Source organism: Oncorhynchus mykiss, chromosome 6 (assembly GCF_013265735.2).
Source record: "Oncorhynchus mykiss isolate Arlee chromosome 6, USDA_OmykA_1.1, whole genome shotgun sequence".
NCBI classification, from domain to species: Eukaryota; Metazoa; Chordata; class Actinopteri; order Salmoniformes; family Salmonidae; genus Oncorhynchus; species Oncorhynchus mykiss.
The window spans coordinates 66,457,023-66,479,837 of record NC_048570.1 but is presented as its reverse complement, the minus strand read 5'-3'; the positions used below and the strand labels follow the sequence as shown (position 1 = coordinate 66,479,837).

The window sequence follows — 22,815 nt, the reverse complement described above, 5'->3', positions numbered from 1 at the left end:
ATTAAAGGTCCTACACAATCTATATACGGTCACCCGGAAACCAGAGAAATACCTCCGTTGTTACTTAGTGAGTTTAGAAGAACAATTCTATTCATAGAAAGATTGTGCCTGAACTGAAAACTAAAATCTTCGGATTTCAGATGTATAGCTATTACAGGCCTTGAAGATAAGACTTGAACAAGTGGGCCACGTAAAAGTCTTGACAGACTTTGTTACTGTAGCCTACTAATGAGTTGAACTGAGAGGTGAGTGTTCTCAGCTCTGGTACTTACTGCATTCCCATTCAAGTAGTATTCCAGGTTCACTGATTCCGAGTACTCCACTCAAGCCAGTTAACCCAAGTGTGACACTTTGAGTGAAGTCAGATGGACTTTCTGGATCAGAAGTGATTTCCACATTAGCCCGGGGAAGCCTTTTATGCTCCTCTGTCTGAAAGTCTGATTTATTGTGACAAACTGCTGCTGTGTTCCCCACATCCACGTCCATGTGTGAGAAGACATTCCAGGCCCTGACTTTCACTTGCAAAGCTCCTGTAACAAAACAACTGATATAAATAAACAAGGAAACGTGTAATCTTTTCCTATCTTCTGTCATTGTTTCTGATTGTATTTGGGTAGGTACCTTGGATAGTGGTTGAGATATTGTAAACCTGCATGCTTCTGTTTTGCATGTCTCTGGTCTCGGAGATGCTGTCGTTGGCTCCAGACACCTGGAAGAGAAGCTTCACCGGGGACCCCCGGTCCAGGGAGACACTAACGTAGAGGTTTGAGTCTGGACACTCTCCCTCCTCAGCCATCACTGATCCTAGCAGGCCCTCCACAGGCTCCAGCAGACACACCTGCAGCTCAGTGGACACGCCCAAGACCGAGACCCCGTTAGAGGCATGCAGGGTCAGCTGGTGGCAGCCAGAGCCCAGTTGTTGCTCCACCTCTGGTCCCACTGTGATGTTGTGGGGGACGATTCCTCTGACTGCTGATGAATTGGCCACCAACATCTCACCACGGTGGACTTTGTAGGTCACATTCGTACCTGTAGATAGCAAAGTTGTCTCATTCTACCAAGATTTGTACTCTCGGAAATGTAAGACCAAATGCTTTTATTTCTGCTCATGTTGGTTTTACTTACCAGCTTCTACTTCAACCTGGATTTGAAGGGGACTGCCATACAGGGCCTTGCAGTTTGCTCCATCTGTTGATTGGTTCATGCTATAGCACTTAATGACGCCAAACTCCCCGATGGGCTCCTGAATTGTGATGGCTTTCTGAGCTGTCACATGCCACTCACTGGTGGTACACTCCACCCCAACTATGAAGACACCCGGACGGATGTATTTATGAACCACACTGCTCTCCAACCTGTGAGAGTGTAAATTCCATTAATTGTGAATGAAGTAGGGACTTTTTGGCTTTGATGTTGGGTGATATACATTACTCAGTTACTCACTCTTCTGGACTATAAGGATCGATGTTGTGCCCATCTCCAGCACTTAGAGTGCAGGTCAGGTTGCCCTTGAAGGGATGGAGAAGCCACTTCACTGTTATGGAGACATTGTCAAAGACGGCAGCCAACTTGCTCATTAATAAGTGGAGACCTGTGGACCACAGACATGGCTAGGTTAGATTGTGTGTGCTAGCCGCCACTCATAATGTGTTGAAATACAACATTAGAGAAAATGTAAATCGAGCCCTTCACTAGCTGAAAACACATTTCAGTATTTAAATGGAATGTAGAAGGGAGGGAAGGAGAGACAGTAACAGGGGTAGAATGTTCTGACCATCTTTGCAGTTGTATTCCACGGACAGGTAGCTTCCAAGCCCTGGGCATGGTTCACCAAAAGAGGCCACATCTGCCGTGGCTTGGCACGCCTGCAGCCCATGGCAGTCTCCTGGAAATAATGTACATTAAATAGAGATATGAGAGGTGAAGAAATAGAAGAGTTTTCCACCATAATTGTCATCAGAATCATCATTAAGATCATCATCCACATTATCATTATAATAGACTTATCCAAGTGCTCTGAAAATATAAATTGTGTGCACGCTGTTCAGAGGAAGGATTATTATCACAATGCCTATTCTATTTGTCATTCATACATGAAGCACTAACTTAAGCAATGGCTTAAACCTACGGTCCGTATTTAGTGCAGTACATTTAGATTTCATTGACAGTATTACAACCATTTAAAACTGGTACATTTTGTGGCTTTACTTCCAGTCTTGACATTGTACCAGCATCTGTACCTCTATTATGATTTTTGTTAAGACACAAGTACATATTGTTTTGGTGCTTTGTGCAATTAAGTTTTATTGCTGCCTCAGTGCATCTGGTGCCGTTGTTGAAGCTGTGTGTGTTTTACAATATTTACAGTTCTGCTCTATGCTTTGCAAATGCAAACATGTTCTAAGAGCTCAATGTTTAAATATTGTTCATCATGTAGTTGTTTGGTAATAGCATCCTGCTAAAGTGAAACTAAGTTGAATTGCTGCCTCTATTGAATTGCTGGGCCCTTTATTGAATCTGTGTTTGCTTTACAATATTTACATTTCTGCTTTTTACTTTAAGCAGCGTGTCCTAAAAATGCAATGATCAAATACTGCACAGCAGGCAATTACTTTGACCCATTAAAAGCACTTTGCTTAAAGGCCCAGTGCAGTCAAAAACGTGATTTCCTGTGTTTTATATATATTTACAGTGGGGAGAACAAGTATTTGATACACTGCCGATTTTGCAGGTTTTCCTACTTACAAAGCATGTAGAGGTCTGTAATATTTATCTAAGGTACACTTCAACTGTGAGAGACGGAATCTAAAACAAAAATCCAGGAAATCAGATTGTATGATTTTTAAGTAATTAATTTGCATTTTATTGCATGACATAAGTATTTGATCACCTACCAACCCGTAAGAATTCTGACTCTCACAGACCTGTTAGTTTTTCTTTAAGAAGCCCTCTTGTTCTCCACTCATTACCTGTATTAACTGCACCTGTATAAAAGACACCTGTCCACACACTCAATCAAACAGACTCCAACCTCTCCACAATGGCCAAGACTAGAGAGCTGTGTAAGGACATCAGGGATAAAATTGTAGACCTGCACAAGGCTGGGATGGGCTACAGGACAATAGACAAGCAGCTTGGTGAGAAGGCAACAACTGTTGGCACAATTATTAGAAAATAGAAGAAGTTCAAGAGGAAGGTCAATCACCCTCGGTCTGGGGCTCCATGCAAGATCTCACCTCGTGGGGCATCAATGATCATGAGGAAGGTGAGGGATCAGCCCAGAACTACACGGCAGGACCTGGTCAATGACCTGAAGAGAGCTGGGACCACAGTCTCAAAGAAAACCATTAGTAACACACTACGCCGTCATGGATTAAAATCCTGCAGCGCACGCGAGGTCCCCCTGCTCAAGCCAGCGCATGGCCAGGCACGTCTGAAGTTTGCCAATGACCATCTGGATGATCCAGAGGAGGAATGGGAGAAGGTCATGTGGTCTGATGAGACAAAAATATAGTTTTTTGGTCTAAACTCCACTCGCCACGTTTGGAGAAAGAAGAAGGATGAGTACAACCCCAAGAACACCATCCCAACCGTGAAGCATGGCAGTGGAAACATCATTCTTTGGGGATGCTTTTCTGCAAATGGGGACAGGAGGACTGCACCGTATTGAGGGGAGGATGGATGGGGCCATGTATCGCGAGATCTTGGCCAAGAACCTCCTTCCCTCAGTAAGAGCATTGAAGATGGGTCGTGGCTGGGTCTTCCAGCATGACAACGACCCGAAACACACATCCAGGGCAACTAAGGAGTGGCTCCGTAAGAAGCATCTCAAGGTCCTGGAGTTGCCTAGCCAGTCTCCAGACCTGAACCCAATAGAAAATCTTTGGAGGGAGCAGAAAGTCCGTATTGCCCAGCGACAGCCCCGAAACCTGAAGGATCTGGAGAAGGTCTGTATGGAGGAGTGGGCCAAAAATCCCTGCTGCAGTGTGTGCAAACCTGGTCAAGAACTACAGGAAACGTATGATCTCTATAATTGCAAACAAAGGTTTCTGTACCAAATATTAAGTTCTGCTTTTCTGATGTATCAAATACTTATACTCATGCAATAAAATGCAAATTAATTACTTAAAAATCATACAATGTGATTTTCTGGATTTTTGTTTTAGATTCCGTCTCTCACAGTTGAAGTGTACTACCTATGCTAAAAAATTACAGACCTCCACATGCTTTGTTAGTAGGAAAACCTGCAAAATCGACAGTGTATCAAATACTTGTTCTCCCCACTGTATTTCTACTCTATTTGGCTGGAATAATACTGTGATATTGTGCAAATTATGATAATGCCCTTTTAGTGTAAGAGCTGTTTGAAAAGACTGTGTGAAATGTCAGCCTGTTTTGGTGGGATGAGTGAGTGTTGGCCTGCCTCGCGACATCACCAGGTGATAAGTCAGTTAATAGACCAATAAGAAATATAGTTAAATCCAAACCTCTCTGCCAATAACAGCTAGTTTTCAGTTTCCCCCTCCCCACTCAGACCACTCCCAGACAGTCATAGCAAAAATCTTGCTTTAGAAATTACTCTATCCTAAGAAGCTATTTCTGTTTCTTTTTGACCATTTTAATTGAAAGCAATCACAGTAAGGTACTTAATTGTTACCCAGAAATGATTTGATTTTGAGATTTAAAAAAAAACAGCTGCATTGGACCTTTACTGTTCTTACTCATACAATGTAAGAACAAGACTATTCTTGAATCAATAGTCAAACCTAAGCATACATTTATGTCAATATCCTTAGTGATGGATGGAGCAACATTAATGGACAAAATACACCTTGCACAATATTTCAAAAGTTTCAAAAACATTAGACTTCACACCATACCTGTCACTGAATCTACAACATCTATCCAGCTACACTCCTCCTGTGTGGAAGTGGCTGAAGAAGTGGGACTCGTCCGGCAGTAGTGAACCGTCTTACGACCATAGAAGCTGTCATCAATCTCTATCACCTGACCGGAACCACACTGTAGTGTGGCATTGTGGTCAGCACAAGCAATGGAGCGCCCAGATTCTGAGACAAAGAAGTAAACAAGGTTTAATAATTAGAGTTAAAAGGAATAGCAAGCGCATACAGTATATTCCTCGCTACCTTGTTATTCTGCATACATGCACACACACATGCAACAAATACAAACCAAATTGGCAGATGAAGTGCAGCTCCTGGCTACAGTTGCTTGTTGCCTCCCACTGAAACCCTGAGCTCCTCAGTATGTGACCACAGCCAGCCCCTGGATCAGGGTCGTTCACCCAGTTAGAGTAGCTGACATCAGAGCCATCAAGCCAGGAGAGAGGACCTGAGGATTTACAGCACAAACACCAATGAAAGTATTATATTCTATATACACTGAGGGTACAAAACATTAGGAACACCTGCTCTTCAAAGTAGAGGAAATAAAGTATGTAAGTACTCTTATATTATATTATATTTGTGACATATATTCCTACAAAATGATATCCCAGCTGTTCATCCTGATACATCATTCTGTTAATACTCTAATTCACGTAATAAAACACTTGAAAAGCAGAGTAAGGAATATGACGTAAGAAAACAAAGTCAATGCCACAGGAGCCGGCTGTGAATAGGTGATAAAGTTGGTCCTTTGTACGGGAATAAAAAAGGCCTGTCTAAATCAAGGGACTGGACAGCAGATCCAATTGAATGACAAGTGTTCTTCATCAGCCAGGTGCTGCTAAAAGGAGATATCTTAATGTGGCATGGTCTCCTAGCAATGGTGCGAGGTAAATACATTATAAATCTCCCAGCGAGACAAAGAAAGGCCAGCTGACTTGAGAGATAGCCACCAAACCCAGCCTGTGTCTACTTCCAGTTTTACTGCCAGATCAAAGAAGGTCTACTGATAAAACAAGACCAAGAGTAACCATCTTTGTCTCAAGAGAAGTGGTGGGCGGATCATGTTAGTTTAGGAGTCTGGGAATTGAACTGATTTCTGATGCAAATAATCATGAAAACAAAAACAGATTGTGAGGAATACTTCTGCCACAGCTCAGCAAAGGAGTAGGATTATTCTATGAAAAAACAACAACCCCAAAACACTATTACCTCTTTCAAATATCAATGAAATATTTAGGCATACTCTCACACAAAGTCATCATGGGCAATTCCATGGTAATGTACAGTGCATTCAGAAAGTATTCAGACCCTTTAACTTTTTCCACATTCTTTTACGTTACAGCCTTATTCTATAATGGACAAAATTATTTTTTCCCCCTCATCAATCTACACACAATACCCCATAATGACAAAGCAAAAACAGTTTTGTGGAAATTTTTGAAAATGTATTTAAAAAAATAATAATAATGAAATATCCCAGACCGTTTATTCAGTACTTTGTTCAAGCACCTTTGGCAGTGATTACAGCCTCGAGTCTTCTTGGGTATGACGCTACAAGCTTAGCATACCTGTATTTGGAGAGTTTCTCCCATTCTTCTCTGTAGATCCTCTCAAGCTCTGTCAGGTTGGATGGGGAGTGTCGTTGCACAGCTATTTTCAGGTCTCTCCAGAGATGTTCAAATGAGTTCAAGTCTGGGCTCTGGCTGGGTCACACAAGGACATTCAGAGACTTGTCTCAAAGCCGCTCCTGCATTGTCTTTCATCAAGGATCTCTCTATACTTTGCTCCATTCATCTTTGCCTCGATCTTGACTAGTCTCCCAGTCCCTACCGCTGAAAAACATCCCACAGCATGATGCTGCCACTACCATGCTTCACCGTAGGGATGGTGCCAGGTTTCCTCCAGATGTGATTCTTGATTCTTGGCATTATATGGACAGGTTTGTTCCTTTCCAAATAATTTCCAATCAATTGAATTTACCACTCCAATCAAGTTGTAGAAACATCTCAAGGATGATCAATGGAAACAGGATGCACCTGAGCTAAATTTCGAGTCTCATAGCAAAGGGTCTGAATACTTATGTAAATAAGGTATGGGTTATTTATTTTTTATAAATTTGCCCCCAAAAAATTTAAATCTGTTTTTGCATTGTCCTTATGGTTTATTGTGTGTAGATTGATGAGGAACAAATGTATTTAATCCATTTTAGAATAAGGCTGTAACGTAACCAAATGTGGAAAAAGTCAAGGGGGCCTGAATAATATCCGAATGCACTGTAATTGCGCTGATGTTTTACATAAGACTACTTTTAACAATTTAAACTGAACATTTTACAAAAACACATTTACTGGAAAAACTGTGCAGATGCATATTTGGTAAAATCTCCCTCAGGTTTTTACGGGACCACGTTTTCCAAAAACTCAGTTAAATATCTGCTCCGAAGGAAGATTCAAAAGACAATGGGGTGTCAGCTATGACATGAAACCTTAACCTTGAACCTCTTTTGGATATTAAACTACAGTAATGAAGTGGATTTACACACCCGATAACATCATTATGGATAACGTCATAATCATACACCTCCAATTGACTCAAATGATGTCAATTAGCCTATCAGAAGCTTATAAAACCATAACATCATTTTCTGTAATTTTCCAAGCTGTTTAAAGGCACAGTCAACTTAGTGTATGTAAACTTCTGACCCACTGGAATTGTGATACAGTGAATTATAAGTTAAATAATCTGTCTGTAAACAATTGTTGGAAAAATGATTTGTGTCATGCACAAAGTAGATGTCCTAACCGACTTGCCAAATCTATAGTTTGTTAACAAGAAATTTGTGGAGTGGTTGAAAAACGAGTTTTAATGACTCCAACCTAAGTGTAAGTAATCTTCCGACTTCAATTGTATATCCACCTTTGCATATTTGGGTATTATTCTACACACTGGTTATTATTTTAATAATGAGCTCCTCCCAAAACAAGACAACATTCTATTGGTTCGGATCGGATCAAATCTGAACCAACATCTGGTAGATGTTTTCTAAGACCCCTTTTCCATCTGTTTGACCAGCAGTCAAAGCCTTTGCTTGTTATTCCTAATATTTAGGATAGAAAATGGTCGGAAAATGTATACATTCCTTCATTTAAAAAAATATAGCTTTCATTTGATGCTAGATTTGACATGATCCTATGAACTTCTCTTGTTAGTGCTTATGGGTCCTTTTACATCAAAATTCCCTCATATCATGGCAATTTCATAAGACTTTAAATCATACACTCTAACACAATAAAATAACTCTGCAAATACATCCATGCACAAGTGAGTCTACTCTCAACCTTTGATTTCCTTTACATAATCATATATATTATTGTACAGTATGTTGATGGCAATTAGTGTTTTCTTCAATTGTCCTCTTACCCTCAGCAGCAGCAGAGTCCAGTGTTAGGTTTGGGGAGGCAGGTGCCAGACCCAGCCACCAGTCCTGCTCCGTCTGCAGGTGCTTCTGTAGGAACTGCTGGGTTTCGTCGTTTAAAATGAAGGCCAGGTGTCCACCACCTCGCTCACACCAACCCTGTGCACTGAGGAAGGAACGCGAACGAGGTGGACCCACAAACTCATAACAGGAGCCGTCAAAGCTCTCTTGGTACTCTGGGCAGGATAGAGGTGCTATCTCATCCTCAGCACAAGACAGGCTTAAGAGGAAAGCATTCAAGAGTAATACAGAGAGCTTAGTGCTGTCCATCTTCACCCCTTCACCTGTACACTGTTACAGGCAGCCTGGTGACATGCTATCTTTAAAGGGGACTGACGTCAGCAATTCCCTGTCACCACTTCAACATCACAGAATGATTTGTTCTGGCTCCAACAAAGGGCTGTCCGCCTTACAGTCTGGCTTTGTGAGTTCCCATTGGTTGCATTATCCTTGTTCACAAACAAACAGAGCAAAGGCCTACAGTGAATGGGCTATAATAAGGTCCTCTGGCCCGTCTGTCAACAGCCTCTGAGTTTACTCTTTCTTTAAGGCTGCCAATGATGTAGCACTCATTGCAGCCTGCATGCAGTATAAGATGATTGTGTCCAGTACGCAGTGCTATACACTCCAGTAGGCTACTCTGGTTAGAGAGACCTTTATACTGTATATCCAACCACTATTCAAACCCTAGCAGAAGCTCTAACCTGCCTTATTCAAATGATAAGAAATCAATATATTTTTACTGTCAGAATTTCCTTTTCAACGTATATCAAGGACATATCAAAATAGTAGTAGAAGTATTAGAGCCACAATGAACTATGTTCCCTCTCTCAACCTAGTACTATACTGCCAATCAATTTGATGTCACTTTTGTAGAGGAATGAGGAAAACTTAATAAAATAAAAGCCTGCATTTCAACAGATTGTAATTATATCATTAGCTGATTAAAAAGATATTGAAATGTAATCAATGGCCCCTTTTATTGTGGCAATAAGGTAAGGCAATAAGTATTTTATGAAATCCCCCCAAAAAAATGGTTTAAAAAAGTTTTTTTCAATAATGAAATAATATAATGCTGACACTGGCATGTTTAGAATATTGGGCTGTAGAGAAAAAAAACTATACTGTCTTAGGTAAAGTGGGGTGGAAAATACTCAGTAGGATCTTTACTAACCAAGAATGTGTAGTTTGGGAGGGGGACTGTGCAGTACATATCCAGCAACATTTTGTCATCCACCCCCTCCATAGCTCCCAATACAATAGATTACTATTACCATCAGTTTAATGGTCAATTGCACACAAGGTCCAATTTAAATTTTACTTCCGCCTTTTAACCCAACCCCTCCGAAATACACACATACATATACATACAGTTGAAGTTGGAAGTTTACATACACCTTAGCCAAATACATTTAAACTCAGTTTTTCACAATTCCTGACATTTAATTCTAGTAAAAATGTCCTGTTTTAGGTCAGTTAGGATCACCACTTTATTTTATGAATGTGAAATGTCAGAATAATAGTAGAGAGAATTATTTATTTAAGATTTTATTTCTTTCATCACATTCCCAGTGGGTCAGAAGTTTACATACACTCAATTAGTATTTGGTAGCATTGCCTTTAAATTGTTTAACTTGGGTTAAACATTTTGGGTAGCCTTCCACAAGCTTCCCACAATAAGTTGGGTGAATTTTGGCCCATTCCTCCTGACAGAGCTGGTGTAACTGAGTCAGGTTTGTAGGCATCCTTGCTTGCACACGGTTGTTCAGTTCTGCCCATAAATGTTCTACAGTATTGAGGTCAGGTCTTTGTGATGGCCACTCTAATACCTTGACTTTGTTGTCCTTAAGCCATTTTGCCACAACTTAGGAAGTATGCTTGGGGTCATTGTCCATTTGGAAGACCCATTTGCAACCAAGCTTTAACTTCCTGACAGATGTCTTGAGATGTTGCGTCAATATATCCACATAATTGTCCTCCATCATGATGCCATCTATTTTTGTGAAGTGCACCAGTCCCTCCAGCAGCAAAGCACCCCCACAACATGATTTTTCCACCCCCGTGCTTCACGGTTGGGATGGTGTTCTTCGGCTTGCAAGCCTTCCCCTTTTTCTTCCAAACACAATGATGGTCATTATGGCCAAACAGTTCTATTTTTGTTTCATCAGACCAGAGGACATTTCTCCAAAAGTACGATCTTTGTCCCCATGTGCAGTTGCAAACCATGGTCTGGCTTTTTTATAGCGGTTTTGGAGCAGTGGCTTCTTCCTTGCTGAGCGGCCTTTCAGGTTATGTCAATATAGGACTCGTTTTACTGGGAATATAGATACTTTTGTGCCTGTTTCCTCCAGCATCTTCACAAGTTCCTTTGCTGTTGTTCTGGGATTGATTTGCACTTTTCGCACCAAAGTATGTTCATCTCTTGGAGACAGAACGCGTCTCCTTCCTGAGCGGTATGATGGCTGCGTGGTCCCATGGTGTTTATACTTGCGTACAATTGTTTGTACAGATGAACGTGGTACTTTCAGGCGTTTGGAAATTGCTCCCAAGGATGAACCAGACTTGTGGAGGTCTAAAAAAAAAATGGCCTTGGCTGATTTATTTTGATTTTCCCATGATTTCAAGCAAAGGGGCACTGAGTTTGAAGGTAGGCCTTGAAATCAAGGCTGAAATTATGTCAATTAGTTTATCAGAAGCTTCTAAAGCCATGACATCATTTTCTGGAACCTACAAGAAGTAACACTTGAAGGTAAAACTTTGCATCAACAGCAAGTTCAACGGCAAAGATGATAAAATGGTAGCAGTGGTTTTTCAAGTCAGACCTTGGTTGTGTCCTGGATGTCCTTCCCACGTGCCCATATTACCACCAATACAAAGATGGAACCAATAAAGCACACCATCACAGGATTTTGGGCAAAGGTGGCAAAGAGCTCAGCTGTACGTGACACGTCTACGAGATTGGGCATGACGAAGAAAGAGTTCCCGAAGAAGGTCAAGTGCGTACATAAGTGCGTAAGTGGCCAATAGCGTGGTTAAAGGACCAACCTAAGGAGATCACAGTTGGTTTATGTATTTCATTATGGCCTGGTCAAGGATTGCAGGGATGCTGCAATGTGCCTTTGTTTTATTATGAGGTGTTGTGTCGTACTTGTTGAACTCACCCTGCAGCCATCTTCACTCCAGGTGGATAATGTTTCATTACAATATTTGCACTGGGCAGCAATGGAGGTGACAGTCACAGTGGCATTGACGGATTTAACCCCTGCCTCTACAATGGGCCTCACCACAAGGTAATGCACCCCAACTTTTCCTGTCAAATCATTGGGACCCAGGACCCAGGTGTATTTCTCCTCTGGACTCAAAATACACACACACATTTTCTAAACATGAAATGTTATCCATTCATCATACTTCACAATTGTTATGTCTACATGATTCATATGTATGTTCAGGAGGTACATCACCTTGCGTGTTGCTCTGGTGAGGCATCTGAGTCTTGGCTATGTATTGCTCATCTTTTGGGTAGTCTTTATACCCCAGGAACAGTTGAAAGGCTATGTCCTTCGATGGCTTTATCTTCAGCACCAGTGTTACATCAGGTGAAGGGACATCGATCATCAGTGTGCTGTAGTTTCCCAAGTACAGTATTGTGCTTTTTGCTTGCCCTCCTTCAGGCCTTGGCAAGAAGATCTGAGCATCAAAGAAGAGGTTATGTTTTTCAAAGAAGAGATAATGAGATTATCATTTCTTATATACAACATGATGTCATTCGCCAATGATATCTGATCCAGGATCTGCATTCTTGTATCTTTAATTTCATAGGTATTATTAAGGCAAGAGTAGAGTTGTTTCACTCTCAAATTACATAGAAAATGCAGGGATTTGCAGCGCCCTGACCTCAATCTCCTCAGATAGGTTCTCTATGGGGATGACAGAACCATCTCCTCTAGTCAGGGAGACAGACCCCACAGTGCTGGTAATATTGTTCTCCTCGCTCCATGAAAAGGGGTTCTTCTTCAAACTCAGCATCTGTAACAAGTGGGAAATAGTGAATATAGAGAGAGGGTTTAAAAGCACTACCTAATTATTCGTCAACAAAATTAACAAGTTTAAAAAAAACAATTCACACAATGAAAATCCCTCTCATGCATATTGACTCATGATAATACATAAATATAGTATATACAGGGTCTTGCGAAAGTATTCGGCCCCCTTGAACTTTGCGACCTTTTGCCACATTTCAGGCTTCAAACATAAAGATATAAAACTGTATTTTTTTGTGAAGAATCAACAACAAGTGGGACACAATCATGAAGTGGAACGACATTTATTGGATATTTCAAACTTTAACAAATCAAAAACTGAAAAATTGGGCGTGCAAAACTATTCAGCCCCCTTAAGTTAATACTTTGTAGCGCCACCTTTTGCTGCGATTACAGCTGTAAGTCGCTTGGGGTATGTCTCTATCAGTTTTGCACATCGAGAGACTGACATTTTTTCCCATTCCTCCTTGCAAAACAGCTCGAGCTCAGTGAGGTTGGATGGAGAGCATTTGTGAACAGCAGTTTTCAGTTCTTTCCACAGATTCTCGATTGGATTCATGTCTGGACTTTGACTTGGCCATTCTAACACCTGGATATGTTTATTATTGAACCATTCCATTGTAGATTTTCCTTTATGTTTTGGATTTTATGGATATCTTTAAGAAATGGCTTTCTTCTTGCCACTCTTCCATAAAGGCCAGATTTGTGCAATATACAACTGATTGTTGTCCTATGGACAGAGTCTCCCACCTCAGCTGTAGATCTCTGCAGTTCATCCAGAGTGATCATGGGCCTCTTGGCTGCATCTCTGATCAGTCTTCTCCTTGTATGAGCTGAAAGTTTAGAGGGACGGCCAGGTCTTGGTAGATTTGCAGTGGTCTGATACTCCTTCCATTTCAATATTATCGCTTGCGCAGTGCTCCTTGGGATGTTTAAAGCTTGGGAAATCTTTTTGTATCCAAATCCGGCTTTAAACCTCTTCACAACAGTATCTCGGACCTGCCTGGTGTGTTCCTTGTTCTTCATGATGCTCTCTGCGCTTTTAACGGACCTCTGAGACTATCACAGTGCAGGTGCATTTATACGGAGACTTGATTAAACACAGGTGGATTGTATTTATCATCATTAGTCATTTAGGTCAAAATTGGATCATTCAGAGATCCTCTCTGAACTTCTGGAGAGAGTTTGCTGCACTGAAAGTAAAGGGGCTGCATAATTTTGCACGCCCAATTTTTCAGTTTTTGATTTGTTAAAAAAGTTTGAAATATCCAATAAATGTCGTTCCACTTCATGATTGTGTCCCACTTGTTGTTGATTCTTTACAAAAAAATACAGTTTTATATCTTTATGTTTGAAGCCTGAAATGTGGCAAAAGGTCGCAAAGTTCAAGGGGGCCGAATACCTTCGCAAGGCACTGTAGTCCCATATGCACACTTACTCACACATCCACTGGTTCCTCTGGAGAAAGGACATCAGCACCCAGGTGAGGGAAGGAAAAGCTTACAGAGGAGCTTATTGGGTTGCTTATGTAGATTAGCCACTGTGTTCGCCACTGCAGATTGGAGCTCCTGCACTGGGGTACCGGACTTGGCTGGCTGCACCTTGGGGGATAACAACTAGATGAGTGCTCCAATTACTAAATGGATGTGAACTATGGAGATGAAAGGCAAGACGGAGACCATACATTAAATCATTAGTACATTTTATAATTGATTATTGATTTTGTTTGGTAATAACAAACCTCAGTGGTGATTGGGGTACTTCCACGAGTCTTTGTGTTCAATTCTGTAACAGTCACCTTACCGACAGCTGTAGTTGCTCCCCATCAAGTAGAAAGATTAACGTGACTTTATTTACAGAACTGCAGCGCAGATGTTTGCCTAAAAGATATAGAAGAAAAACAATCTGATTACAAAGATATTTTTTTTAAACTAAATCAATATGGCATTTTATCTTAATCTTAATGGTGTACCTGGCATTTTCAAAAGTTTCCTTATCTAAACAACGGTGATATAAAGGGATATTGATATCTTATTTCCACTCGTGAACATGTTACATTAGGTCCTTACTTTCTGAGGATGATTCAGTCCAAAATAAGCTCCTATAAATATCTCAAACAGAAAATGCGATGTCTAATTGATCAGTCGGGAAAATGTCTAAATGTGACAATTTGTTGACTTTTTTTCTGTCGATACGCTAAAGAACAGTTTGATGCAAGTTCAACATATCTAAAGGACATCCTGTTATCAACTGAGTTAACCAAACATTTAGCCTGTACTTATATTGTTTTTGGAACTGAATACAAGGAATAGATACTCACCATAAACTACCACATGGAGATTCTGAAGCCTATCTGAAGCTTCTTTCAGGTAGTTTTTGCTGACTTTGTACTCTTTCTGACCATCTTGATCTTTTCTCTCCTCTCTAAGTGGCTTTTTCCCTGCGTTGTTGTAACAGTTTTGCAGGGCACCCTAGAAGACCACAGAGTTCAAAATGTTGTCCTCATGTACACTGAACTCTGGCTATTGTATAGTCAATCACCTGCAGTCCAAAAATAATGGGTTTATGCATCAATTTGTTTTATTTATCTACAATATGTCAACTCCAAATTAGACAACATGGGTTAGTCAATACATGGATTCATGCACTCTAATGAAACTCATTCACACATGAAAATAAGCATTTCGCTACACCCGCAATAACATCTGCTAAACACGTGTATGCGACAAATAAAAATTGATTTGATACCAATAAAAAATATGATTGCATTCAGCATGCAACAATAAAGGAATCTCAGACTTACTGTTGAAGGTTTTGGGTCCTCAATATGCCAAATTACATTTGGACAACTAGAGTTACAGTCCAATTTTAATTGTACATATTTTTTTTAACATTTTACATCCACTGTATTACAATTATCCTGGCAATTGAAAGAATAGAGGTACCGTTTTTTAGCATAAAATAGATCATCTTAAAAACATTGAATTCACATTTTGTAACATAGTAACTTGATTATTGCTTTGTAAATACATAGCAATGGACAGTTATTGTTATCATACAAATGGAAATAGTAACAGTAACAGTTTACCTTTGTAATAACAAAGCAATACATACATTTATGTAATTATTGGGCATTTAATGCAACATTATTATTAGTGTAATTACAGCATGCTCCATAGGCATGAGAGCAACTCATGTTAAATGTGACCAATTTACTTCTGAATTCTAATTAAATCAGTCAATTAACATGCTAATGTCATTACCCTGTTGTACACTTAAGGATTACAAATCTGTCAATAGTTTAAGCTAAATCATTTCTAACTCGATTCATTCCAGATATTTATCAGCATTCTGTGTGGCCACTTAGGCCAGTCCAAAAGCATCATGATGTCCAACACATGTAACTGCCAAAATAAAGGAAACACTTGATTAAATGAGGGATACAAAGTATATTGAAAGCAGGTCCTTCCACACAGGTGTTGTTCCTGAGTTAATTATGCAATTATTATTATCCCTTCATTCTTAGGGTCATGTATAAAAATGCCCAGTTGCCCATTATTTTGGCTACCATGGCTGGATGAAGAGATGTCAGTGACTTTGAAAGAGGAGTCTCAAAGGAGCATACAGGGTTTAGTGTGTGTGTGTGTGTGTTTGTCTCAGTCACCAGATCTCAACCCAATTGAACACTTATTGGAGATTCTGGAGTGGCGCCTGAGACAGCGTTGTCCACCAGCATCAACAAAACACAAAATGATGGAATTTCTAGAGGACAAGTGGTGTCACCTCCCTCCAGTAGAGATCCAGGCACTTGTAGAATCTATGCAAGGTGCATTGAAACAGTTCTGGCGGCTCATGGTGGCCCAACGCCCTATTAAGACACTTTATGTTGGTGTTTCCTTTATTTTGGAAGTTACTTGTACTTCTCTGAGGATGATTATGATGATGATACTAGAATTGTAGTGATATTTAAATTGCAATTTGTATAATATTGTCATTGCCTGTTTTATAATGATACTGACATATATATTCACTTCACTATTTTAGGCCTATCCCCATATTACCAAATTGTAAAGTTGGTGAATTTTGTTGGAGTAACCGTGATGCATCGCAATGTTTAAACCCAGTCAACCCATTTCCCATTGCCAATCTGTCTCTTCACAGTAAAAGTGCTCGAATGGGTTTGGAAGACAGTCTTTTTCAATCAAACAAGTCTTGTCCGTTGTTTTATCGTTGCATTTTCCCTTACCCTTACAGTCTTCTTCTACTGGAGTTGGAAAGGGAAAAGGGTTAGAAAACACCACAATAAGGCCATGCTGTAAAAAGATGAGACACAACACTGAGTAAACAGTGAAAAAAACTATTAAGATTGTTACAGAAAATGGATGTTATAAAACAAAGTTTACAGTCATTGTTTTCATTTTATACTGGAATAGGGTGGGGTGAGAGGGTTCTCTTCAACAGCCCTGTGGCTTAAAGGCCTTAACTGGTACTTACTGCATTCCCATTCAAATTTGGTATAGGCTCGGCGAACTCTCATATGCTTTTCTGTCTGGGGATGAAAACAAATATGTGAAGAAAAAATGCAGGAAAATTTTTGTTTTGTAATAATTGTATTTTTGTAATTCTTAGCTATTTAACATACTGTGTTTGCATAGCCATCCTACCTGAGGTCTGAACTGTTGTGACAAACAACTGCTGTGTTATCCACATCCATGTGTGAGAAGACAATCCAGGACCTGACTTTCACTTGCAAATATCCTGTAACAAAACAGTTGATATGAATAATATAAACAATAATATTATAAAGAATCTAAAAAAAAAGGTATCTTCGTCAGTCACTGTTTTAATCTCTGAGTAAGGTTTGTTGGATGACAGTTTGAGTAAATAGGTTAGGTACCTTGGATAGTGGTTGAGATATTGTAAACCTGCATGCTTCCGTTTTCAAATGTCTCTGGTCTTTGAGATGCTGCCGTTGGCTCCACCTGGAAGAGAAGGGAGACAGTAACATAGAGGTCTGAGTCTGGATTCTCTCCCTCCTCAGCCATCACTGATCCCAGCAGGCCCTCCACTGGCTCCAGTAGACACACCTGCAGCTCAGTGGACACGCCCAAGACCGAGGCATGCAGGGTCAGCTGGTGGCAGCCAGAGCCCAGTTGTTGCTCCACCTCTGATCCCACTATGATGTTGTGGGTGACGATTCCTCTGTCTGCTGATGAATTGGCCACCAACATCTCACCACGGTGGACTTTGTAGGTCACATTCGTACCTTTGTAGGTCACATTCGTAGATAGAAAAGTTATCTCATTCTACCAAGATGTGTACTCTCGGAAATGTAAGACCAGATGCTTTTATTTCTGCTCATGTTGATTTTACTTATCAGCTTCTACTTCAACCTGGATTTGAATCGGACTGCCATACAGGGCCTTGCAGTTTGCTCCATCTATTGATTGGTTCATGCTATAGCACTTGATGACACCAAACTCCCCGATGGGCTCCTGAAGGATGACGTTTTTCTGGACTGTGGACCAGAGTCACAGCTGGGTGATGAATATGACTGTGTGTGCTAGGTGCTAGTCTCCGCTCAAGCTTACCAATGTCTTCAAATTCAAGAACTGAAATTTACCAAACTAGAACAAAGTTAATGGCCTACTTGGGTATTTTTGTTTAGTTTAATTTGAAATGCATCACATTGCATTCTGTATTTGAATGTCATGTATTTTCATGTGTGTTACTGTATTATTTGAATGTGTCTGAGGGACAACTACAGTTCATTGGCTGATGATGCTGTGCCATTTTTCACATTGTGGTCGACTAAAGATTAGTTGTTGTGTAATCCAACTGATAAGAGGTAGAGAGATTAGAATCAAGCAGAGAAGCACGTAGTACAGGTACTGTCCGAAAGTCGTACAGCAACCACTGCTTCCTATATACTGTGGGAGAGGAAAATCACTTTACATAGTACATACTGTAACAGAGTGGTATAAGCTGTGTAGATAATAAGGCGCATATATTGTAGGCCTGCTTTTGTCACTACAGAAAGTGCTACTAATAATGTGAATTATATGTGATTTTCATGATCGTTTTCATCATTAGGCTGTCTTCCTTTTTAGAATTGAGTTGTACTGTACAAAAGCCATTACATTTATGGGAGGGGTATCAGTACACATGGTTTAGATAGAGGATCATTATTACAATGCCTACTCTAAATGTTGGCCATTCATGCATGAAACACAAGCTCAGGAGGACAAACAGTTTAATACTTTAAATGCGAAGGTCAATATTTACTACCTTGTATTTCTATTTCTTTGTATTGTTTTTACATCCAAAGCACATCATTTCCATTGAAAGGCTATACTCAGTGGCTTTTCTTTTATTCAGGTACTGTGGTTTCCTGTGTGATAAAGAAACATTTTATGTTGATTATACAATAGCTCCTTCCTCAAGTGGAATTTTGTTTTAGTGCATTTCCCTCCTTCGCTACAGCTGTGTTTGTTTTACAATATTAAAAGTTATATCCAGCTGCACTCCTCACTCTCTGCCTCACAAACACACACACGCATCAAATACAAACCAAATTGGCAGATGAAGTTTAGCTCCTGGCTACAGTTGCTTGTTGCCTCCCACTGAAACCCTGAGCTCCTCAGTATGTGACCACAGCCAGCCCCTGGATCAGGGTCGTTCACCCAGTTAGAGTAGCTGACATCAGAGCCATCAAGACAGGAGAGAGGACCTGAGGATTTACAGCACAAACACCAATGAAAGTATTATATTCTATATACACTGAGGGTACAAAACATTAGGAACACCTGCTCTTCAAAGTAGAGGAAATAAAGCATTATTTTCCCACAATATTAGATGTTCAACCTGACATGCTTACTGTGTACTATCTAGTTAATTTGATAAATACTATGATAGTTTGCGTTCTCATGAGGGATGAGAACAAAATCAAAGGACTGGACAGCATACCCTATTGAAGACACTACTGAATGACAAGTGTTCCTCATTAGCTGCTAAAAGGAGATATCTAAATGTGGCATGGTCTCCTAGCAATGGTTTGAGATGAATACATTATAAATCTCCCAGCAAGAGGCCAGCTGACGCGGGAGTCAACAAGCCCAGCATCTTAGTCTTAGGTTGGGAGACCAGTGGAAATGTAACGGATTTCTGTACAATTTCTGCTCAACTGAATACAATGCACTCTACTCCCACCCTTTGCATGATCAAAGGATCTAATGCATTAGTGTTATCAAATAATGCCCACTTTAGTTGCCTGGGCTGCTCTCTTACCTTCAGCAACAGCAGAGTCCAGTGTTAGGTTCGGGGAGGCAGGTGCCAGACCCAGCCACCAGTCCTGCTCTGGCTGCAGGTGCTTTTGTAGGAACTGCTGTGTATCGATATTTAGAATGAAGGCCAGGTGTCCGCCACCCCGCTCACACCAACCCTGTGCACTGAGGAAGGAACGCGGTAGAGCCACAAACTCATAACAGGAGCCGTTAAAGCCCTCTTGGTACTCTGGTCAGGATAGAGGTGCTATCTCAACCTCAGCACAAGACATGCTTAAGAGGAGATCCATCAAGAGCAACACAGAGAGATTAGTACTGTCCATCTTCACTGTTACAGGCAGCCTGCTGACATGGTGTCTTTAAAGGGGACTGACATTACAGCATGACCTGTTATGTCTGACTGCACTTTCTTTGTGAAGTTCCAATGGACATAATCCTTGTGTACAAACCAACAGACCACAGGCATATAGTGAATGGTCTGCAATAAGGTCCTCAGGGAAGGACCCTCTGTCAACAGTAATAATGGGTGCCTCTGAAGGCTGTCATTAATGTAACACACTGCAGCTTGCAGGTGTAGATCAACTTTATACAGGTTTGGCAGCAACAAACCAATGACCCAGATAAAGAACATTCGAGTTATCAAAGTCCAAAATACAGAGACTCTTTATATTTATACCACATATTAAACTTTACAGGGCCAAGAATTTCATGATCAACATTGGTACTGCTGTGAGATTACTTTTCAATCAACCACTGACCCAGACAGCGGCCTTGTCTCCCGACAGTCATGCCCAACTCTTCTGGACTTTTGACATCCTCAGTTGTAAAGGAAAATACATGTGTTAGTGTGGTGAACTCGACAAGCCTGTTTTGACTAATAAGAACATGTCTCTTTTTAGGTGCTGTGTGTGAGTCAGTACTGTGCCTTTTAAAAGTATTCATCTCCCCTGGGCGTTTTTCCTATTTTGTAATTTAAATAGATTTTTTTATTTGGATTGCCTGTAATGGACATACACAAAATAGTCCAAATTGGTGAAGTGAAATGAAAAAAATAACTTGTTTTAAAAAATTCTAAAAAATAAAAAGGGAAAAGTGGTGCGTGCATGTGTATTCACCCCCTTTACTATGAAGCCCCTAAATAAGATCTGGTGCAACCAGTTACCTTCAGAAGTCACATAATTAATTAAATAAAGTCCACCTGTGTGCAATCTAAGTGTCAAATGATCTGTCACATGATCTCAGTATATATACACCTGTTCTGAAAGACCCCAGAGTCTACAACACCACTAAGTGGCATCATGAAGAACAGTGAGCTCTCCAAACAGGTCAGGGACAAAGTTGTGGAGAAGTACAGATCAGGGTTGGGTTATAAAAAAAATATCAGAAACTTTGAACATCCCAGGGAGCACCATTAAATCCATTATTAAAAAATTGAAAGAATATAGCACCACAACAAACCTGCCAAAATAGTTCTGCCCACTAAAACTCACGGACCAGGCAAGGAGGGCATTAATCAGAGAGGCAACAAAGAGACCAAAGACAACCCTGAAGGAGCTGCAAAGCTCCACAGTGGAGATTGGAGTATCTGTCCATAGGACCACTTTAAGCCGTACACTCCACAGAGCTGGGCTTTATGGAAATGGGACCAGTAAAAAGCCCTTGCTTAAAGATAAAATTAAGCAAACGCATTTGGTATTCGCCAAAAAGCATGTGGGAGACTCCCCAAACATATGGAAGAAGGTACTCTGGTCAGATAGAATTGAACTTTATTGGCCATCAAGGAAAACGATTTGTCTGGTGCAAACCCAACACATCTCATCACCCTAAGAACACCATCCTCACAGTGAAGCGTGGTGGCAACATCATGCTGTGGAGATGTTTTTCATCGGCAGGGACTGGGAAACTGGTCTGAATTGAAGGAATGATGGATGGTGCTAAATATAGGGGAATTCTTGAGGGAAACCTGTTTCAATCTTCCAGAGATTTGAGACTGGGACGGAGGTTCACCTTCTAGCAGGACAATGACCCTAAGCATACTGCTCAAGCAACTATAAATAGGAATGGCCCAGTCAAAGCCCAGACCTCAATCCAATTGAGAATCTGTGGTATGACTTAAAGAATGCTGTACACCAGCAGAATCCATCCATCTTGATGGAGCTGGAGCGGTTTTGCCTTGAAGAATGGAAAAAAATCCCAGTGGCTAGATGTGCCAAGCTTATAGAGACATACCCTAAGAGACTTGCAGTTGAAATTGCTACAAAAGGTGTCTCTACAAAGTATTGACTTTTGGGGGGTGAATAGTTATGCACGCTCAAGATTTCTGTTTTTTTGTCTTATTTCTTGTTTGTTTCACAATAAAACATATTTTGCATCTTCAAAGTGGTAGTGTCACGCCCTGACCTTAGTTATCTTTGTTTTCTTTATTATTTGGTTAGGTCAGGGTGTGACGAGGGTGGTTTGTTTAGTTTTTGTATTGTCTAGGGTTTTTTGTATGTTTATGGGGTTTGTCTAGTCTAGGTGTTTTTATGTCTATGGTTGCCTAGATTGGTTCTCAATCAGAGGCAGCTGTTTATTGTTGTCTCTGATTGGGCACCATATTTAGGTAGCCATATTCCTTGGATAGTTTGTGGGTTGTTATTCTATGTTTAGTTACCTGTTTGCACTAGTCATATAGCGGTTTGGGTTGTTGTTTTGTTCAGTGTTTGTTCTTTTCATTAAAACAGTTATGTATGCTTATCACGCGGCACCTTGGTCTCCTCATTATGACGACCGTGACAGGTAGGCATGTTGTGTAAATCAAATGATACAAGCCCCCCAAAAATCTATTTAATTCCAGGTTGTAAGGCAACAAAATAGGAAAAATGCCAAGGGGGGTGAATATTTTCGCAAGCCACTGTATCATGTCATTTGAAGTTTATTCAGTTTTAGGTCCCTTGTGTATGAAAAATGTAATCTAATGAAAGAATGTTGGCGTAATATGGGACTCTAGACCAGCATTTCCCAAACTCGGTCCTGGGGCCCCCCTGGGTGCACGTTTTGGTTTTTGCCCTAGCAATAATCAGCTGATGCAAATAATCAAAGCTTGATGAGTTGGTTATTTGATT

At 40.5% G+C, this 22,815-nt stretch overlaps 1 protein-coding gene across 3 annotated transcripts in view; it reads right to left on the bottom strand.

The window, feature by feature from the left end:
• Positions 1–19,115, bottom strand: part of pkd1l2a (polycystic kidney disease 1 like 2a) — a 39,278-nt gene extending 20,163 nt beyond the window's left edge. Inside the window, exons 1-8 of one of the 3 annotated variants that reach the window (XM_021607331.2) lie at positions 8,331–9,029; positions 5,194–5,352; positions 4,881–5,069; positions 1,775–1,885; positions 1,444–1,591; positions 1,126–1,355; positions 622–1,029; positions 273–530 (exon numbers count right to left, since the gene is read on the bottom strand). In XM_021607331.2, coding sequence (XP_021463006.2) covers positions 273–530; positions 622–1,029; positions 1,126–1,355; positions 1,444–1,591; positions 1,775–1,885; positions 4,881–5,069; positions 5,194–5,352; positions 8,331–8,655 — 1,828 coding nt within the window. In that variant the 5' untranslated portion in view covers positions 8,656–9,029. Of the gene's footprint in view, positions 1–272; positions 531–621; positions 1,030–1,125; positions 1,356–1,443; positions 1,592–1,774; positions 1,886–4,880; positions 5,070–5,193; positions 5,353–8,330; positions 9,030–11,546; positions 12,076–12,282; positions 12,415–13,866; positions 14,080–17,694 lie in introns of those variants that run through there. The other 2 variants (XM_021607330.2, XM_021607328.2) reach the window with 2 other exon arrangements.
• Positions 19,116–22,815: the final 3,700 nt, after the last annotated feature.